This window comes from Triturus cristatus, chromosome 11, assembly GCF_964204655.1.
Source record: "Triturus cristatus chromosome 11, aTriCri1.1, whole genome shotgun sequence".
Lineage (NCBI taxonomy): Eukaryota > Metazoa > Chordata > Amphibia > Caudata > Salamandridae > Triturus > Triturus cristatus.
The window spans coordinates 30,281,796-30,303,409 of record NC_140594.1 but is presented as its reverse complement, the minus strand read 5'-3'; the positions used below and the strand labels follow the sequence as shown (position 1 = coordinate 30,303,409).

General features: G+C 47.3%; 1 protein-coding gene across 2 annotated transcripts in view; it reads left to right on the top strand.

Moving 5' to 3' along the window:
• Positions 1–21,614, top strand: part of STX2 (syntaxin 2) — a 285,012-nt gene that overhangs the window by 198,360 nt on the left and 65,038 nt on the right. The window contains exon 10 of one of the 2 annotated variants that reach the window (XM_085633338.1): positions 11,234–11,363. The exons of the other annotated variant lie outside the window; for it this stretch is intronic. Within the exon in view, the coding sequence (XP_085489464.1) occupies positions 11,234–11,317 (84 nt within the window). The 3' untranslated portion in view covers positions 11,318–11,363. The remainder of the gene's footprint in view (positions 1–11,233; positions 11,364–21,614) is intronic. 2 annotated transcript variants of the gene reach the window in all.

The following is a 21,614-nucleotide window of genomic DNA, read 5'->3' as shown; positions in this document are numbered from 1 at the left end:
TGTCAGCCAGGACCCTGAGAGAGAGAGGATGAAAATCAGGCTCCTGGTCCAGGAGGACAGAAGACTGAAGGCACGAGGTGGGTCTGGAGGGGCTGATTCTGCCCATGCTGAGGCCTCTGGGGGCTCCCCAGGGGCAGGAAGACCAGCAAGCGTCCCTACTCCCCGTCGAGGGCGTCGACGGCGGCGTCGAGGGGGATGACTACAGTCTGTTCGCCATCTCCCCAGGGCTCTGGGGAGAAGCGGCGTCGACGATCGACGTCGAAGGAGCTGAACAGACTGCCGTCGACTGCATCGTCTGCGACGTCGCCATCAAGCCATCAGCGTCAAGATCGGACTCGGTCGCCGTCGCGGAGATTGCCGTCGCGGAGATTGCCGTCGCGGAGATTGCCGTCGCGGAGATTGCCGTCGCGGAGATTGCCGTCGCGGAGATTGCCGTCGAGGAGATTGCCGTCGAGGAGGTCGCCGTCGAGGAGGTCGCCGTCGAGGAGGTCGCCGTCGAGGAGGTCGCCGTCGAGACGGCGCAGGGGGAGCCCTGACGCCAGGAGTAAGAGGGGAACGGAGTCGCCGGGATCGGTGTACTCCGTGGTGTATACACCTCCGCCTCCTCCACCTCTGCCAATACCGCCTCCGACTCCTCCTCCTCCATCACCACCACCACCGCCGCCAACACCACCACCGCCTCCACCACTGCCGCCGGTGCCACCGCCTCCACCGCCACCTATACCACCTCGCACGCCGTTGGGGCCACCTGCGGTTCCGCCACGGTCGGTCTCCCTGCCCAGGTATCCGACTCCACCGCAGGGGACACCAAGGCCGCGACACCCATGGTCCCCGGGCCCGGCTAGACCGGCGGACAGGCCAAAGTCGTGGAGGTCGCGCTCCTGCTCCTTCAGGAGGAGAAGGTCGCGGAGTCGTGGACGGTCGTCGTCGTCGACATCGGGACGACGCCGTAGGAGGCGCAGGTCTAGGTCGCGCACAAGGTCCTCTGCCAGGGATTTCTCACCGACGCTGTCGGACTCACCGGGGACTAGGGTGTCTCCGGTGGATGATCTGGTCTCCTTCCAGGAGGTGCTGCTGAGGGGGGCAGCCAAGTTGGGCATCACGGTGACTGTACCGACACCCACGACGTCCGTGATATTCGAGACTCCACAAAAAACACCTGTCTCGCCCCCTTCTACCTCTAGTGCCGGGACTGGTGGAACCCGCGTTGGAGTTGTTCCTCACCCCCGCGGTGACGAAATCCGCTCCCTCACGGCTCATGAAAAAGTATCGGGCCCCGGACTCGGACCCTGCCTTTTTACGGATGGACCCGAAGCCGGACTCTGTCATCGTGAGGGCAGCGAGGAAGCAGCATGCCACTGCACCTTCATCGACGGTCCCGCCCGACAAGGAAAGCCGCTGGCTGGACTCGGCGGGCAGGAAGGTGTGTGGGACCGCGTCTACCACCATGAAGGCGGCAAGTGCGGGGGCGCTGTTGGGACGTTACGACCGGGCCCTGTGGGAGTCCCTCCAACAGTATGCGGACCTGCTGCCTCGGGACAGGAAGGAGGACTTCCTGGAAACGGTGCGAGTGGGCATGCTGGTTTCGAACCAGGTCATCAGTACGGCAGCGGATGTCTCCTTGTTGGCGGCGCACGCCTACTGTCATGGTGTCCATCAAAGGCGTCACTCTTGGCTGCGCCTGACGTCGCTCAAGCCAGAGGCCCAGCACAGGGTAGCCAATCTACCCTTCTCGGGGGAAACCCTGTTTGGAAAACATGCGGATGATGAGATGGGCCCGCATGAAGGCGGAGGCGGAGACCCTGACGGCTGTCGGGTTGGAGAAGGCCGAGAAGAGGAAGCGCCCGTTCCAGAGGCGGTTCGGGTCTACAGGCAGAGGGCGTGGGCAGGGTTCGGGACAGCAGCAGCACCAACAGCAGCAGTTCCGGAAGCCCTTCCAGAAACGCCAGAGGGGTAGAGGAGGCCAGCAGGCTACTACCACTACCAAGGGCCCGGCCGGGTCTCGGCCCTGAGTGACTACTTCCCCCTCAACCGTTACCCACTCCAGTGGGGGGAAGCATTCAATTTTGGAGTGGAGAAAAATTACTCAGGACAAGTGGGTGCTGAATATTGTTTGCAATGGATACAGTCTTCGGTTTATCAGCCCGCCTCCAGCGATTCCGCCGGGAAGCTCTCAATTTCAGCTGCGAGAGCTCCAGGCGGAGGCAGACATCTTGTTGAGAAAAAAGGCGGTAGAAAAGGTACCTCTGTCTCAAAGGGGAAGAGGTCTGTACTCTCGGTTCTTCCTTGTTCGCAAGAAGGACAAGAACGAGTTCAGACCCATTCTGGATTTGCGACAGGCAAACAAATGGTTTCGCAGAGAGAAGTTTTGCATGCTATCGTTGCATCAGATTTACCCTCAGCTGCAACGGGGAGACTGGCTCTGTGCCATAGATCTACAGGATGCGTACTTCCATGTGCCCATTGCTCGGCGCCAATCACTATCAATACACAGTACTGCCGTTCGGGCTGAAGTCTGCGCCCAAGACCTTCTCGAAGTGCATGGCGGTGGTGGCAGCACACCTGCGGAAGAACAAGGTGTTTGTCTACTCGTACCTGGACGATTGGCTGATCAAAGCCTCATCCTTCTCGGAAGCAGAAGAACACTTCCGGTGGACGTGCGTTGTTTTGCGCAAATTGGGGTTACACGTCAACATGTCCAAATCGGTTCGGACTCCGGTCCAGTGCATTCAGTACCTGGGAGCCTCCATCGATACGCAGTCAGCAAGCGTGTCTCCTTCGGAGGAGAGACGGTTATCACTCCTTCGTAAGGCCCAGGAATTCAGGATTGCTCCATCGACGACAGTGAGGAAGGTGTCTTCACTGCTGGGATCGATGGCCTCATGTATCTTCCTCACGCCTCACGCACGGCTGCACATGAGACCACTGCAGGAGTGCTTGGAGGATCAGTGGGATCAGAGGACAGGTTCTTGGGACGACAAGATACGGCTGTCTACATGCTCTTCAGTCTCTGAAGTGGTGGTGCTCGGCGGAGAATCTCCTCAGGGGGGTTCCTTTCCACAAGGACATTCCCACGTACAGTGTCGTGACGGATGCATCTCTCCAAGGCTGGGGAGCGCATTCCGGGGAATTGCAGATTTCAGGGAAAGTGGTCCCCGTTGGAATCGACATACCACATCAATTTCCTGGAACTAAGAGCTGTCTTCCTGGCGCTGAAGGCCTTTCTTCCGTCCTTCCAGACCAACTCACTGCTGATACAGACGGACAATACAACCACTATGTATTACCTCAACAAGCAGGGGGGGTCGAGATCGCGCACTCTGTCGCAGGAGGCGCAGGCGATCTGGCACTGGCTTCTGGCCCGAGGACTGACGATTACGGCCACGCATCTGCCAGGGGTACAGAATGCTCAGGCGGACGCACTGAGCAGACTGATTCAGGAAAACCACGAATGGGTCATAAACGACAAAGTACAAGGAGAAGTCTTCGCAAGGTGGGGGACTCCAGACGTAGATCTGTTCGCCACCACCGCAAACAGCAAATGCCGAGACTTCGCATCCAGGTACTACCAGCGGGGGACGCTGGGGAATGCGCTATGGATCGACTGGTCGAACAGCTTTCTGTACGCTTTTCCACCCATTCCCCTGATTCCGGCAGTGCTCATCAAGCTGTCCCAGTCCATGGCGCGGATGATCCTGATCGCCCCGGAATGGCCCAGACAGTGGTGGTTCACGGACCTACTTCACCGGTCTCTCCTTCCTCACATACGGTTGCCGTGCAGGTGCACCCCAACCTCTCGTCTTTGAGTTTGGCGGCATGGCTCCTGAAATAGTGCAATATGGCCATCTGAATCTACCAGAAGATTGTATGGACATACTGAAGGAGTCTAAACGGCCTTCCACTAGGACGTCCTATGCCTATAAGTGGAAGAGGTTCTGTGTCTGGTGTAAGTCCAAGAACTTTGATCCTACGACATGTAAGGAAGATGTCATCCTTCCGTACCTGTTACATCTGGCGCAGTCTGGCCTTAATTTCCATTCCATTAAGTTTCATCTGGCTGCTTTGACTGCTTACAGGAAATGCCCTTCACAGACTTCCTTCTTTCAGATCCCTGTGGTCAAGGATTTTTTGGAAGGCTTGAAGAAAGTGTTTCCTCCTGTCAGACTTCCCTCGCCTTCCTGGGACTTGAATGTGGTGCTGTCCAGACTGATGAAGGAGCCTTTTGAACCCATTCACAAGGCTTCGTTGAAGCACCTATCCTGGAATGCGGCGTTCCTAGTGGCCATTACATCAGCCCGCAGGGTGAGTGAACTTCAGGCATTATGTTGTCAAGAACCTTATACTGTATTTCACGCTGCTAAGGTTGTGATGCGTACTCACCCTAAATTTCTTCCTAAGGTTATCTCTGATTTTCATGTCAACCAGACCATCACTTTACCTACGTTCTTTCAGAATCCCTCTTCGCCAGCGGAAAGGTCTCTCCATTCCCTGGATGTTCGGAGGGTGTTGAAATTTTATCTGGATAAGACCAAGAATATTCGTAGGTCAGACCAATTGTTAATTATGGATCAGTCAGGACCGGTCTCGCGACCTCTAAGCAGTCCATTTCTCGGTGGATTGTGTCCTGCATACAGTTGTGTTATCAAAAGGCTAATAAGACCTTAGGGGGTAAACCTAAGGCTCATTCCACCAGGGGCAAAGCTGCCATGACGACTTTGCTGCGTAATGTTCCGATTGCGGAAATCTGCAAGGCGGCTGCTTGGAAGTCGGTCCATACCTTTGCTGCGCATTACTGTCTGGACACGGATGCCAGGGCAGATGCTCAGGTTGGGCAGGCTTCGCTGCGAAATTTGTTCGCACAGTAGTGGTATTGTCTTGTGTCTTCTCCACCGCCGTTGTTGTGTGGGGATGGGCTTGCCATTCTATTCACTAGATTATGACTATACACAGAGATCCCCTACTATAGAAGGAGTAGTTTATTTTCTGTAACTCCAGTTCTGTAGTAGGGGTATCTCTGTGATAGTCATAAGCGCCCGCCCTCCTCCCCGGAGGAGAGATGAATATTCATGTAAGGAATGCTACAGGTCTGGCGTGCTACGCCTTCAAAAAGAACTGAAAGTAAAAGGGACCTGCTTTGCATTCTGGGATACTGGGAAAGTTCTGGAAAGTTTTCTTAAAGGCACAGTATCCTGTTCTGAGCCACATAATTGCAGCCTATGGGGCTTGTCTGTCCATTCCTTCCTCTCTATCATTCCAGAGGCTTTTGCTGGGAGAGGCAGGGTGTTTTCCCTTGTGGAGAAAAGCTGGACAGGCAGTGCTGTTTGTGGATGTTGGTGGAATTCTAGTTGAAGTACTGGACAGTGTAGCCTGTGGGTATAGGCTGCGTTATCTGTCTTTAAATTAAATTCTCTCTTAAAGGTGGATGCAGGTCTGCATGATTTGACACCTTAAGAGATTATTTTTTATTGCTCCGGGGTCCCCGGACATGGGCGGGACTATTCACTAGATTATGACTATCACAGAGATACCCCTACTACAGAACTGGAGTTACAGAAACAAAACTACTCCTTCTCACTGCTTCAAAAGCACGCAATAGAGCCTGTTCCCTTACCGCATCAAACAGGGGTTTTTACCCAAAAAGGACGGGACTCTAAGACCAATACTCGACCTCAGACCCCTCAATCTGTATATACACTCAGATCATTTTCACATGATCACTCTCTAACAAGTGCTCCCACTGTTGCAACAAGGCGACTTCCTTTCCACACTAGATCTCAAGGACGCTTACTTCGACATTTCCATACATCCTGCTCACAGGAAGTATCTAAGGTTTATAGTGGACGGACAACACTATCAGTTCAAAGTCCTTCCATTCGGAGTCACCACCGCACCCAGAGTATTCACAAAATGTCTTGCGGTGGTAGCAGCACATTTGAGAAGACAACAGATCCATGTCTTCCCATATTTGGACGACTGGCTAATAAAAGCCAAATCATTCAACCAATGTGTTCAACACACTCACCAAACCATCCAAACATTACACAACTTGGGGTTCACAGTCAACTACACCAAGTCGCATCTCCAGCTCTCTCATATACATCAATATCTAGGGGACACAATAAACACTTCCACAGCTCTGGCATATCCCAGTCCAGCCAGGATAGCCAGCATACAAACCCTCATCACAAAATTTCAAGCCCAGCACTCTCTCCCAGCCAGACTGTTCATGCAACTCATAGGCATGATGGCATCTTGCATCTTTATTGTACCTTATGCAAGACTTCAAATGCGTCCCTTACAGGAATGTCTAGCACATGAGTGGAATCAGGCTCAAGGACAACTTACAGATCTGGTGTTGGTAGACAGCCGCACACATCGCTCTCTGCAGTGGTGGAACACAAAAAACGTGTTCAAAGGGCGGCCGTTCCTCGAACCTGTTCCACAGATAGTACTCCCAACAGACGCATCACTCACAGGATGGGGAACCCATCTCCTCGGACATACAGCTCAAGGCAAATGGACCACTTAACAAAAAGTGCTCCACATCAATCACCTGGAACTACTAGCAATATTTCTAGCCATGTACTACAACCAAAAACAAGGAGGCACGCATTCTCTGCAGCTGTCCCAGCTCGCACAGAACATTTGGAGATGGGCCATCCCACAAAATATATACCTACTTGCCGAACACCTTCCAGGAGTTCACAATCAGATTGCGGATCTGTTAAGTCGACAGACAGAGCAGATTCACAAATGGGAACTACATTCCCAGGTTCTTGTGCCATTTATTCACATGTGGGGCCAACCAGACATAGATCTGTTCACCACACACAAACGCCAAATGCCCAACCTTTGCTGCCAGGTTTCCACACCCATTGTCCAAGGGCAATGCGATATGGATGAACGGGTGAGGCAGATTTACATACGCTTTTCCGCCACTCCCACTGATTCCACTAGTGGTACGCAAGCTCCGACAACAGTCTCTCAAACTAATCTTGGTAGCTCCCACATGGGCACGCCAACCGTGGTTCACAACACTGTTGGAACTCTCACTAGTTCCACACCAAAAACTATGCCTGTCCCCATCCTTGCTAACGCAGAACCATGGAGAGATCAGACATCCAGATCCAGGTCAGCTGAATCTGGCGATCTGGCTCCTGAAGTCCTAGAGTTCAGTTACCTTAACCTACCACCGGACTGTATGAACATCATTAAAGAAGCCAGACGCCCTACTACTAGAGTTTGCTATGCTGCAAAATGGAAAAGATTTGCCATTTACTGCACCAACAACCATATTGATCCACTGGATGCCTCCATCCAGAGTATCATTTGCTACTTACTGCGCTTGCAAAGATGTAATCTAGCATACTCATCCATACGTTTCCATCAAGCAGCACTTGCTGCTTATTTACAAAACAGATAACACTTGTCACTTTTTAGAGTCCCTGCAATTAAGGCCTTAATGGAAGGCCTGAAAAGAATCATTCCTCCTGGGTTACCACCCTCTCCAGTGTGGAATCAAAATATTTTTCTTAGCAGGCTCATGGGACCCCCATTTAAACCTCTACATAAATGCAAACTGCGGTTCCTCACATGGAAAGTAGCTTTTCTTATTGCAATCACCTCTAAGTGAGATCCAGGCTTTAACCATACAAGAACCATTCTTACAAATACATCGTAAGGTCATCTCTCCATTTCATCTTAACCAATCGGTGGAGTTACCAGTGTTTTTTCAAACACCAGACTCTGTAGCATAGAGATCTCTACACACAATTGTTTGTAGCTTTCTCCCCACCGCATAAAGGTAACCCCATCTCCAAAGCTGGGATTGCAAGGTGGATCGGTAAATGTATCCAAATATGCTACAAGAAAGCGAAACGCAGATTGACAATTCCCACTAGAGCGCACTCCACACGCAAACTTGTGGCCTCTGGCATTCTTAGGGAATAGTCCCCTAGAAGACATTTGTAAAGCAGCAACATGGTCTACAACACACACCTTCACTAAACACTATTGTGTTGACGCGCAGGCTAAGCAACAAGCTTCTGTGTGCCAAGCTGTTCTTAAAACTCTTTTTGAAACTACTGCAACCGATACAGGTGACCACCGCTAAGGGAGATACTGCTGTACAGTCTATGCAAGTGTGTGATCTGCAGCTCATGTGCCTCGAACGGAAAATGCTACTTACCAGTATGCATCTGTTCTTGGCATGTAGTGCTGCAGATTCACACACACGCCCACCCACCTCCCTGGGACCTGTATCTGTTCCAGTTCTATCTTACTTAGAAATACACACATGGACATCTTTTTCTTTCTACTAACTCCCTTTCCCATCATGGCTAAAAACAATCTAAGGATGGAGTCGATGCCCATGCGCACTATCGTCCAAGGGAGGAGTCACCTATCTCGTGACTACAAAGACTTCTTCCAAGACAACAACAAGGTTCAAGCATCCGAGCCCAACACCAGATGGCGATCTAATGCAAGTGTGTGGATCTGCAGCTCTACATGCCAAGAACAGATGCATACTGGTAAGTAGCATTTTCCTTTTGGTGTATACTGTAACTAACCACAGATTTGTCACTGCTGTGCACTCTAACACAAACGTAAGCCCTACGTTAGATATGGCACACTCTCTCCTCCAATCTGTCCTGGTTGAGCCACATCTGAAGACTTCGAAAGGGACAAATAAAAGTGACGTCAATGTGCTGGGTGGTGCCTACATGCATCTCTGAGCTGTCCCTTCCGTCTCAGTACAATGTGGGAGCGGAGTTGAAAGGCACCACCTACCGCCAGAAGGAAGCAATTGCTTTTGAAGTATCTGTATTCAGTTTGGTGCCTGGGGATGTCCAAAAGTTGAGGAGTCTGCAGTCAGTGTTGTTTGAAGGACCACACACCCCAAGCCTTACGTGTTACTACTGCTCAAGAGCCCAGGTTCTTGAGCAGTACTGGGCCCCTGTACTTGAGAGCCCTGGATTCATAGTCAGTGTAGAAAGGGAGACTTTGCTGTCTCTAGCCGTCTCTGGTCTAACACCATCACTGATCTCTGAATCAATCAGGGTTGGTAACATGCAACTACTCACCCGTAAGGGTCTCAAGGCATTGGGGAGGGGGAGTGGGCGGCTCCGTTGAGTGCTGGTGTCATTGGAAGAGCCAGGTCTTAAGGTCCTTCCTGAACTGGGGAAATGTGGGAGATTGGTGGAGTGGTAGGGTGTTCCAGGCTTTGGCTGCGAGGTAGGAGAAGGACTTACCTCCCATTCTGGTCTTGTTGATTCGTGGGACGGTGGCCAGAGAGCTGGGCTGATCAGAGGTGTCTTTTGGGTGCATGGAAGGAGAGGTGGCTGTTCAGGTATGATGGTCCGGTGTTGTGAAAGGCCTAGTATGCGTGGGTGAGGAGTTTGAAGGTTATTCTTCTTTCGACTGGAAGCCAGTGGAGATCACAGAGGTATTGGGTGATGTGACTACGACGGGGGATGTCGAGGAACAGTCTGGCTGCAGTGTTCTGGACAGTCTGGAGTTTGCGAAGGAGTTTCTTGTTGGTTCCAGCGTAGAGTGTTGCTGTATTCCAGTCTGCTGCTGATGTGAGCGTGTGTGACAATTTTTCTGGATTCAAATCCATCTGAACGTCTTTAGAAGCATGCGGAGGGCGTTGAAGCAGGTTGATGATACATCGTTGATCTGGCGATTCATTGTGAGGGATGAGTCCACTATGATGCCGAGGTTTCATGAGTGGTCCGTCAGGTTGGGCGGATTTTCGAGGGTAGACGGCCACCAGGAGTCTTTCCATGCAGAGGGACTGGAGCCAAGAATTAGGATTTCTGTCTTTTCTGAGTTGAGTTTCAGGCAGCTGTTCTTCATCCAGGTGGCGATGGCTTTAATCCTTCCCTGTTTGGTTTTGTTTGATTCATTGGTGAGGGAAAGGATCAGCTGGGTGTCGTCGGCGTAAGAGATGAAGTTGAGCCCGTGGTTCCTGACGATTGTTGTGAGGGGGGGCCATGTAGACGTTGAAGATGGTGGGGCAGAGGGAGGAGCCCTGGGGCACTCCACAGTTGCTTTCTGTTGGTTCCGAGGGGTCCGGAGGGAGTCTGGCCTGCTGAGTTCTGCCGGTGAGGAAGGATCGCATCTAGTTGAGGGCCTTGCCGTGGATGCCGGCGTCATGGAGTCTGTTGGCTAGGGTGCAGTGGGAGACTGTGTTGAATGCAGCAGAGAGGTCAAGGAGAATGAGGGCTGCTGTTTCGCCCTGGTCGAGGAGGGAGCGGATGTTGTCGGTGTCGGCAAGTAGGGCAGTCTTGTGCTCTGGTTGCTTTGGAATCCGGATTGGGAGATGTCCACAATACTAGCTTCAATTAAGTTTGCTAGCCTAGTGTTGACGCCTTTTCGATGACCTTGGCTGCGAAGGGAAGCAGGGAGATGGGCCTGAAGTTCTTGAGGTCCGTTGGGTCGATGGAGGGTTTCTTCAGGAAAGGGTTGACTTCGGTGTGTTTCCAGTCGTCGGGGAAGGTGTGGCAGGCTCGAAAGAGCTGTTGATCGTCCGACGTAGTTCGGGTGCGATAGCTGAGGCGGCTCTGCGGTGGTAGATGTGGTATGGGCAGGGGTCTGAGGGTGCTCTGGAGTGGATGCTTTACATGGTCTTTAAGGAGTTTTCTGTCGTGGGCGGGGTCCATTTGAGCAGGGTCTGTTGGGTGGCGTCGCATGAGGGGGTGCTGGAGCGGTGAGGTGGTCATGGTTGTCAAAGTTGTCATAAATCATCTTAATCTGAATGCCCAGGACCTGCCCCTCCCCCTCTCTTCTGCAGCCTTTACCTGCGCTGCAGCAGCCCTGCAGGGCCTGTGCTGCCTCCATTGTAGTAAAGGGTGTTTGATGCAGCCTGGGAGGCAGGGCTGCTGCAGAAGCATCGCACCCCCTGCATTAGGGTCATATTTGTGCACTCCGCACTTGTCCAGGGCACACTTTCAGAGTCAGTATAATGGGGGCTTCATTTCCGGCCTGCACTCCGGACACTGGATATAAAGTCCCAAAGATCGCCCCACCGGATGGACAGTGTTACAGGTAAGTGACTTTTCATGGTTTGTTTTGTTTCACAATCTGCTTTTCTGCAGTGTCTGCGCATCCACCTTCTTTTGTTGCCTAATCCACCTTCAGCTTGAGTAACAACCACCAGTGTGCACTTTTATCAACTAAAAGCATTGTTGGCGTCACTTCGCAACTATAACCTTCTCGCCTCTCTCAACAGAAAAAGTGGATTATTATCCTGCTGGTCTTCGTGGCGCTCGGCCTCCTCGCCTTAATTATCGGTCTGTCGGTTGGCATTAAATGACACGCAGCCAGCCGCTTCTAGGCGCTTCATCCCTGCCTCTGCGGCAGTAAGTAGCTAACTAACTTCATGTGCTTGGGGCTGCCGCAAGGGATGCCGGGTACTGGCACTGATAGGAAATGCTGCAGTTAAACCATAGAAAACAGTTTTGGTGGAATCAGTAGTACCGCGTTATGGTGCATGAAATGTATAATCATTTGTTGGGGTTTTGCTTCTCTAACCTGGCCCGCAGTTCCTAATCCTCCCAGTAGGCGGCGTCCCTGGCTGCGGCATAACTGCATCTTTAATGTGTTTTTGCTTGCTACTGTCTGTTTTTTTTGCTCAGATAATGTACTGTTGACTTGAATTTACACTTTTCTCCTAAGAACGATTCAGTTCCGCATATGTGTGTGAGATTGGGGGGGTGGGCCGGGGGGGGGGGGGGGGGGCGGGGGTTGAAAAGACCCCCTGGTTTGCATCCTGTGGATTCTTTAAACTAGGGAAGGCTGCCATCTAGTGGCTAGATCTCGTTAATTGTTTGATTCAGGCTGAAAACCCGGCTTGACCACAATATCCAATGTAAGAATCAGACGGAAACTAACATTTCTCCGGTGAAGAACCCCTCCTTTAGGCCTTCTTCAGGGCAGTTCACCCCAAATCAGAAGCACCCCACTATTGAATGATGACGCCAGCACAGCTCACCCTGGACCAGTGGTTCCCAAACTTTAGAACAACAGACTTTTGCAAGCCCACCCACCTTTAATGTTCACCTTCAATTTTGCTTTCCTCACTGCTGAATACTTACAGTTTACAGGTATTTGCATTTTGTTGTGTTGCAAAAAAAACGGCATCCAAAAATTGTCACATTGTTACTTTTAAAACTCTTCTCACTTTGCAGCCAGGGAAAGATGAGTGAATGCCAGTCACATTAAAAGAATAAGCAGCAACTTGTCAGAAGACACAGCTGGTCCTTTGCCTCTGTCGTCGACGCAACACAAATGTGACCAGATATACACAGACTTTAAGGGCTTCTTTTTTATTATTTGGAATTTCCAGACTCACCGAAAATCGACTCGCGGACCAGCATGCGGTGGCGAGCCACAGTTTGGGAAATAGTGTCCTGGACTATTTCATGGTATCTTGTTTTAATGGAGCACTAACTATGGTAGTTTTACATTTTCGTAATGCTATTACTGTTATCCAACTTAGTAGCAATTCAATGACCGCAGAAAGATGAAGGGCTAAGCTAGCCCAGATGAGGTCAAGTTTGTTGCTGCTGGTTACATGCAACTCTCAGCAGCCAGTGTTAAAGCCCCGAGTCATTTCACCGGCTAATGGATGGGCACTCTTCAGTTTGAGGCATATGCTGCTGTAGATACCCATGCTGTGCATAATCCTGCCATCTAGTGTTCAGCTCAGATGTTTTCAAGTTGTTTTTCTTTGACTAAAGTCTTTCAAGTTGCGAGGTATTGTGCCCTTCAAACCCCTTCCCATCGTGAATTCTTTTGCTGCACATCCTATCGTGGAGGTTAAAAAAACACTTCCCCAGAAACCTCCACATCATACCGGCAGTCACAAGTCCAAAACACCTCTCCCAGGGGCTATTTCCAAGGTTCCTACAATTCAAAAGGCAGAGGTAAAGGTGGATTCACCCAAGGAGCTACCACCACCAGTAAGCCCTGCATTGCCTCTCATTCCCCCCCAGTCACTTAACACTAGTCGGGGCCGTCTCCAGGGATCCTTTCCCGCTTGGCAGAACATCACTTCCGACCGGTGGGTGTTGAATATTATCCAAAATGGTTATTGTCTGCAGTTCACTTCCACACCTCCCAACATCCCACCTTGCAAATACAAACTGTCCCCGCATCAAAAAAGGTTGGCCAGGGAAGAGGTCCAAGCGCTCCTCCACAAAAGAGCCATAGAAGTCGTCCTTCACCATCAACAGTTTATGGGAGTTTACTAGCTAAACTTCCTTCTCTCTAAAAAGGATGGCTTCCCTCAGACCAATTTTAGATCTCAGGCCCTTTAACAAATGCATTCTCTTGGAGCACTTTCACATGCTCACGCTTCAGGATATCATCTTGCTAATACAACAATGCGACATCATGGCCACACTTGGAATGGAAAGAATGGAATGGAAAGAACATTTGTAGAGCGAGATAGCTACCCTGAGGTGACCTCAAGGACGCCTATTTCCACATTCCAATCCATCCGGCACATCACTGGTACCACAGATTTGTAGTTGGAGGACAGCATTCCCAATTAAAGGTGCTCACTTTCTGAATCACTACCGCACCCAGGGTCTTCAAGTGCCGCGCGGTGGTGGCCATTCATCTATGCAGACAGTGCATCCACTTCTTTCCCTATCTTGACGATTGGCTTATGAAGTGTGCCAGTCGTCTAAAATGTCACCAACGCACTTAAGGTCACCATCAACCTGCTTCACAAACTGGGCTTTACTATCAAGTCTCTGAAATCCCGTCTCCAACCCCTTCAGATCCAACCTTATCTAGGGGCAATCCTCTATTCAGAGAACGGCATAGCCTACCCAAATGCCATGAGGATGCACTCATTTCAGACACTCATGCTTCAGTTTCAACCAAATCAACAGGTTAGAGTCAGAACAATGATGCGCCTCCTTAGTATGATGGCCTCGTGCATCACTATAGTTCCTCATGCCAGTTTACACATGCGCCCTTTACATGAGTACTTTACTCGCCAATGGTCTCAGGCGGAGGGTCAGTAGGAAGAACTAGTGTTGCTCGTCCATCTAACTTGCCACTCTCTGTAATCGCGGAGCACCAACAACTTGCTAAAAGGACGGCCATTCCTAGACTAAGTTCCACCGGGGACCATAACAATGGACGCCTCCCTAACAGGATGGGGAGCACATCCACAGAATGTAACTGTCCAAGGTCACTGAAATCCCAGTCAACTACTTCTCCACATAAATCTCCTAGTTACTATCGGTTTATCTTGCGCGGAAAGCTTTCCTTTCCCGCCTAATTGGCATAGTAGTCCTCATCAAGACAGACAACATGACAGCTATGTATTACCTTAAAAAACAAGGGGGCGCCAGTTCCCCACCGCTCTCACCTTGCCCAGAACTTTGGGCTCTCCATTACAAGATCCACCTCTTAGAGGAATACTTGCCTGAAGTGGACAACAACTTTGTCGACCTCTTCAAGAGGATACGGCAACAAGTCCACGAGTGGGAACTCCACCCGCAAGTCCTTCAGCTTTGGGGACTACCAAAGATAGATCTCTTCCCCACAGCAGAAAAAGCCAAATGCCCAAACTTCTCCTCCAGGTTTCCACAGTTCACAGGCAAAGCACTATAGATGAGTTGGTCAGTGATAACTGCTCATGCTTTTCCTCATCTCCCTCTACTTACGTTTGTGAATCGGAATCTTTTTTTTTTTTTTTTGATTTCAAAAGAATTTATTATTTTAAGGGAGTAAAAACAAGCATAGAATACAATCAAGAATGATACAAATGATATCAGCTAAAAGACATTCAACCTGGTAAAATCAGAGTTAACACTAAAAAACACCTTACAAAGTTCATTAATCTGGAAGTATCAGAGGAATGCATTGAATAAGGAAGAATCAATGGATAATCAGGAGTCGTGTTTATCAAAAGTATCATCATCATATATTAACTTAGGGATGAAGGGAAAGGAAAGAAAGCAAAGACAGAAAAAGAAAGAAGAAAAGAAGAAAAAAGACAAGACAAGATGAGAAAAGAGAAGAGGATTTCCAAAGGATTCACCCAACAACAACACCATCATTAACCAGGCACATCAAAAGGATATTGAGCCACCAAACCCTCTGAGGCTCTTTGCATGTACGTATCTAGAGTCAGCCACACGTCATTAGATATAGACGGAGAGAGGTGAGCATGATCAACTGACGTATGAGCACTACGCAGAAAAGAAACCCATGCCCACCAAGTATGATAAGAGACTGAAGAAAAAGATTTCCACTCCATGAGAATTACCTTGACTGCAATAGATAGTAAAAGATCCAGTAATTGTAAATCCATGGCATCTAAGGGCAACGGGACCGAGGCAGCCAGGGGACCTAGAAGAATTAGTGGAAAAGAGAGTTGAAACTGAATATCAAAGATAAGCATGAGGTGTTTGTGAACTAGACCCCAAAAGGGTTGGAGAAGAGAACAGTCAAAGAACATATGTTGGAAATCACCAGGTGCTAGCCCACAACTCCAACATCGATCATCGTCCTTGAGATTTAGAGCGTGTAAACGAATGGGAGTCCAGTGAAGAAGATTAATAGAGAAAAACTTAGATTGCATTAGTGAGGGGGCGATTTTATTACGGAGAGAAAGCCTACCAATATCTTGCCAAGTGTCTGAAGAAATATGATCGGTGATCTCATGCTCGAAATGACGTAGCCATTTTTGCTGTGCAACAGTTTGGGTAGGAAGTGTCGAGGACGACAAAAATTTATAAATTCTAGATGCAACATGACCAGACTTAATCCATAAATGAAAAAGCATAATCATAGGGGAAGAAGGCTGAAACTGTAATCTAGCAAGTGCTACCTTTATCTTAAGAAAAGTATAAAAATCTATATTAGATAAAGAAAATTGCTGGGCCAGGGTAGAGAAAGGAAGAGGGTCATTTTTGGAATCATACAAATGTTTAACAAGCGAGATACCTTTCCCCGACCAATAAGACATCAAGTCCGGATCAATATTAATCTTAATTTTGGAATTGCGCCAAATGGATGACCATCTAGTTTTATGCAACGGAATCGCCACTCTCATATCAATTTTACGAATCGCAGCAACAGTATCCAAAATAATAGATCTAGAAAATGGAATGAAAAGAGTATTTGTGGTTAAGAAAGAGGCAGTTGGAAGAGGAGAGGCCAATTCCTGTTCTATGAGCAACCAAGCTGGAACATGCATAGAGGGAGAGGAAAACCAGAGCGCACCCTGAGAGGCTAGAAAAGCAGATTGATATTTCCCCCAATCAGGAAGATTACATCCCCCCAACTCATAGGGTTTCCTCAAAAATTTATAGGCAATTCTAGCCCTTTTATTATTCCATAAGAATTTGGAGGTAATTAAATCAAGATCATGAAAGAAGGCACCAGAGAGCTTTACTGGAAGCATAGAAGAGACAAAATTAATAATAGGTGTTCTCATCATTTTAAGAGTTTGGAGCTGGCCCCACCAGGAGATATGCTTCGGAGACCAATTTTCTAAAAGATGCCGCACTTTGAGAATAGTTTGAGACTCATTATAAGTAACCGTAGCATAAAGGGTGGAACAAAAATAAATACCCAGATACTTTAGTTGCTTAGATTGCCACTTAAAGCCCGCCGAGCCCATATGAGAGGAGAAGCAGTAAGCATTTAAGGGGAACATTTCTGTCTTATCTCTGTTCAGTGTATATCCTGAAACCTTTGAGAAGGTGGAAATGATCTCAGAAATAGCCGGGATGGCACGTGCAACATCATCTGAAAAAATGAGAACGTCATCGGCATAGGCAGCTACTTTTAACTGATGGGAACCAAAAGAAAAGCCCATAATGTCTGGATGTACGTTAATCAGTCTGAGAAGAGGATCAATGGACAACAAAAATAAAAGAGGAGACAAAGGACACCCTTGTCTAGTACCCTGGCACAGGTTAAAAAAGGACGAGGTAGCCCCATTCACTCTTATATTAGCCCTAGGTCGGGAGTAAAGAGACATAACCATACGGATAAAGGAATCACCAAGGTTATGTGCACATAAAACAGCTCGTAAAAAAGGCCAGGAAACCTTATCAAAGGCCTTTTCAGCATCAAGGGCCAAGGCCGCCGCCGGAAGATTGGATCGCTTAGCGGCACCTAGAATATGACAAAAAGTACGGATATTATCACGCGCAAGACGACCCTTTACAAAACCTGTTTGGGAAGGATGAACCAATTAAGGGATAAAGGATTCTAATCGTTTAGCTAAGATTTTAGCAAAAATCTTAGCCTCCATGTTAAGCAGGGAAATGGGACGAAAATTCTTGGGGTCTGAATGATCCTTTCCTTCTTTGGGGATTACTACAATAGTAGCATCAGCAGCAGAGCCAGACACAGAACCATCTTTGACAAAAGCATCAAAGACCGATTGAAGTTTCGGAACAATCACAGATAAGAAGGTCTTATAAAACAAAATAGGGTACCCATCAGGGCCCGGAGCCTTACCGGAACGAGTGGCTTTAATCGCGGAAGTAATTTTATCAGAGGTAATCGGGGCATTTAATGAATTATTATCATCCTCCGGTATAGCTTTCAACGGCACTGTCTTCAAAAACTCCTGGCACTGTTCAAAAGACGCCTGCGTAGAGGGGGTATATAAATTATAAAAGAAATCGCGAAAGACCTCAAGAATTTCTTCAGTCTGAAATTTTCTCTTACCAAGATGGTCAGTAATAGAAGAGATTTGGGAAGATTTATTAGAAGATTCCTGGAACTTTAATGTAGCTGCAAGAGTCTTGCCCGCACGATTTATTAACAGCAGCCTCTTAGATTTCTGAGCCTGAAAACCAATATGCGCTCTCTTAGTGACAATAGTATTATACGCATATTTTAAATTCTTAATAGATTGTAAGCATGACTTATCCTTAGACTGTCGAAAAAGAGCTTCCTGACGTTTAATCTCATCCGCTAAATCCGTGAGCTCTTTTTTAATGGCAGCGTTTCTCCTGGACATACACTTAATGACCTGACCACGAAAAGTGCATTTAAAAGAGTCCCAGAGAACAACAGGGGAGCTTACTGAACCAACATTCTCACGGAAAAACGTCTCAATATCATTAGAAAACTCTCGAACTTGGGAAACATCATGTAAAATTTCCGTGTTTAGTCTCCAAGATCGAGACCTTACCCGAGGGGCAAAAGACATAAGTGTGAAAGTTACCGCGGCATGATCTGAAACTAAAATGGGGTGAATAAGCGGAGATGAGGAAGCTTGAACAAGAGAAGAGTGAACCAGAAGGTAGTCAATACGCGAGAAGGACGAATGAGGGGAATAAAAGAAGAAGTCACTGCCAGTGGGATTGTGAAGACGCCAAACATCCTGAAGATGGGTCAGCGAACACATATTAATCATTTGTTTATGTGCTTGAGGGGGACGAAAGTTAAAGGCAGAATTCCTATCCAAAATAGGATCCATTGGTAAATTAAAGTCACCACCAACAATAAGATTGCCAGAATGAGGTGTGTCATTTAGCTTTTTGGTGATCGTTTTCCAAAAAGCCGGATCATCCTTGTTAGGGGCATAGATATTCATGACAAAGAGAACAGCATTACCATCGGACAACTTGGATAGTAACCAGCGTCCCTCTGTATCCTGTTCAGAGGAAATGATAGACAGACCAGAATGTTTAGAGACTAAAGTGATTACCCCATTCCTTTTACCACTAGCATCTGAACAAGCAACATCAGAAACCCACTCTTTCTTCAGAAATAACGCCTCCCTAACAGAGACCTTTGTCTCCTGAAAAAGGACGAGATCCGAAGAAAGAGATTTGCAATAATCTAGAATCTTCGACCTTTTAACTGGGTGATTTAGCCCTTTGACATTAAGGGAGAGTACATTCAATCCAGACATAGATCTATTAGCAGGAGAAAAAGATATTGCACAAATGATATATGAACTACAGCCTCCAAGAGACCTCGCCTCCAGACACTAGACATCAACACAAAACCGGGAGAATCCCAGGAGGAAATCCAAAGAGAAAAGGAAAAGAGAGAAAGAAGAAAAGAAGAGGATAGACAGAAAAAGGGAGAGAAGGGCCAACAAGGAAGGTCTGAAAAAGACCGAATTCATACAAGGGGGGACATGGGAATGAGCAAAGAGCCCAACATGAGGAATAGAAACCATCAGCATAAATAGCCCCAAAACAGAACATAACAGATTATGCGTTATTATAAAAAGAAGAACTGTCTAAAGGATATAAACCAAAATCAATTATCGTTCTGGAAACAGTACACCATATAAATCTATACAGGCGACATGTTAATCAAATTTGAGAAAAAGGAAACACCTAAACAGGATCATAAAAAGTGTAAAAAGCAAAAAGAGAGAAAAAACAGATGTAAACAGTAATAGCTGATGCAAAAAAAGAAAGAGCAATAATAAAGAAGAAGAGAAAAAAAAAAAAAACTTCCAAAGAGTACTATATAATACAGTCAGAAGAAAGTAAATGAAATAAAGGGGAGAGCGGCATATAGTAACAGACTAATGTATCAAACAATAAAGTCTTATGATAGATACATAATATAAATGAGATTATACATAAAAATGCAAAATCTATAGATAAGCTAATAGATAACTGTCCACAGAAACATATTTCTCGTTGCACTCCATATAACTGAGAGAGGTGAGAATATCTTAAATATATGAACATGGAAGAGAAGAAACATAAGCCTATCGATTACAAAACAGCTAAAAAATTCCGACCTATTCTAAAAAGACACTTAATAATAATAACAATACAAACCAATCAATGCTATAACAGTGACATAGAGCTAAACACAAACTCTAACTATATCAATTAATAAGCAACAAATACTCATCAATGAATCAAATATGTAATCAATACATTAATAAACACTTACGTACTCCACAAATATGAGACAGCCAAAGACGATGAAAATCATACACATAACCAAAACAATAGAAAATAAGAAATCATACAATAGGATAAGAAACGGACCGGGACCTAATATGCGGAAAGACAATTTGGGAAGGAAAAGAATAAAAAGGATGGCAATCGCGCAAAAGTGACGTTAAACCAACACGAAAAATTACCACAAAATCTTGAAAGGTTCATACAATAGAACTAACAACAAAAAAAGACCGTTACACCATACCGATAAGGAGGGAACACCAACAGCCGACAAAAGCACAACAAAAACAATGGACACTAAGACCACCGTGCAGGACTAAGAGAGACTAAGCTCAATAATTCTGGCAAAAAAAACACATAGCAGTATGAATAACCGCATCAGGTGCCAGCAGAACCAGGATCAAGCGAGGCCTCCATTTGAAGTTCCATCTGTAGCTCCATCTGATTATCCAAAAACGAGACCAAGTCAGCAGGTTCATCGAAGATTCTAGAGCGACCTTTGAAAGTAATGCGGAATTTTGAGGGGCCAGCAAAAGAAAAGGGGATATTCATCTCAGTTAGACGCTTCCGCAAATTAAGAAAACCCTTCCTTCTTATGACCGTGTCTCTGGCAAAGTCTTGAGAGATTGAGATGCGATGACCATTCCACGAAACAACTCTAACCTTCCGCATATGAGCTAGAATTTGTTCTGTATGTTGATGACGCAGTGGCTTAAAAATTATCGCCCTAGGTTGCGTAGCAGACTTAAAACGAAAAGTGGGCACACGATGTGCACGTTCCAGCTCAAAATCTCTTTGGAAGGAAATTTGCAATGTAGAAGGAATCCATTGATAGAGGAAATCAATCATAGAAGACGCATCCTTCTCAACATCCTCAGGAAGCCCAAAAATGCGCAGGTTAGATCTGCGGTTACGATCTTCTTGCTCAGTGAGGTCCTTCCGCAAAGCAACCATTGATCGCTCAAGTTGTGAAAGAAATCTGGACTGCATGGAATCCTCAGCGCCACTAATACGTGCTTCCGTGTCCGAGACACGAAGAGACAGGGCCTTGAAATCATTCCTGATAGCTAACACTTCCACTTGCAATAAATCTGTGTTGGTCTTGGTAGACTGCGCAATTTCATAGACCTCATTAAGGCGCGTCAGGATAGTCTCAAGAGTGGGACTAGGGTCCTTTTGCGGAGATTCAGGTGTAGGAGATAACGGTTTGGCCCTTTTAAGAGACGCTTTAGATTCCTTTGCGTCTTAAGCATTTGAAGACGGGCCCATATTCGCGGCCATAGAGCACACCACCTCAGCAGGAGTACAGAACACCACTCCAGACAAATTACGAGAAGGGAATGCCAAGTGAGGAAGGGAACCTCAATATATCAAAAGGGAACGAGCAAAAATGGATAGCGCACTCTTAGGAAGAGAACAAAAAAAATAATAAAGGCAGATTCCAGGTACAGGGAAGGGAACCACCTCACAAAAATATCCCACCTTGCAGGTATCAAAAGGGGTCCTAACAGTCAGAAATGACCCAAAGGCAGGTAAGCATTAATCAAGGAAGCCCCACTAAATGTCCTTGACGGAATTCCTGACGAGCGATATCTCAGCAAAAAAAAACAAAAACAAGATGATACAAAAATAGGCAGTAAGGCAGCAGGCAGAGAAGAAAAAGCAATACGAGTTGAGGAAATAAAA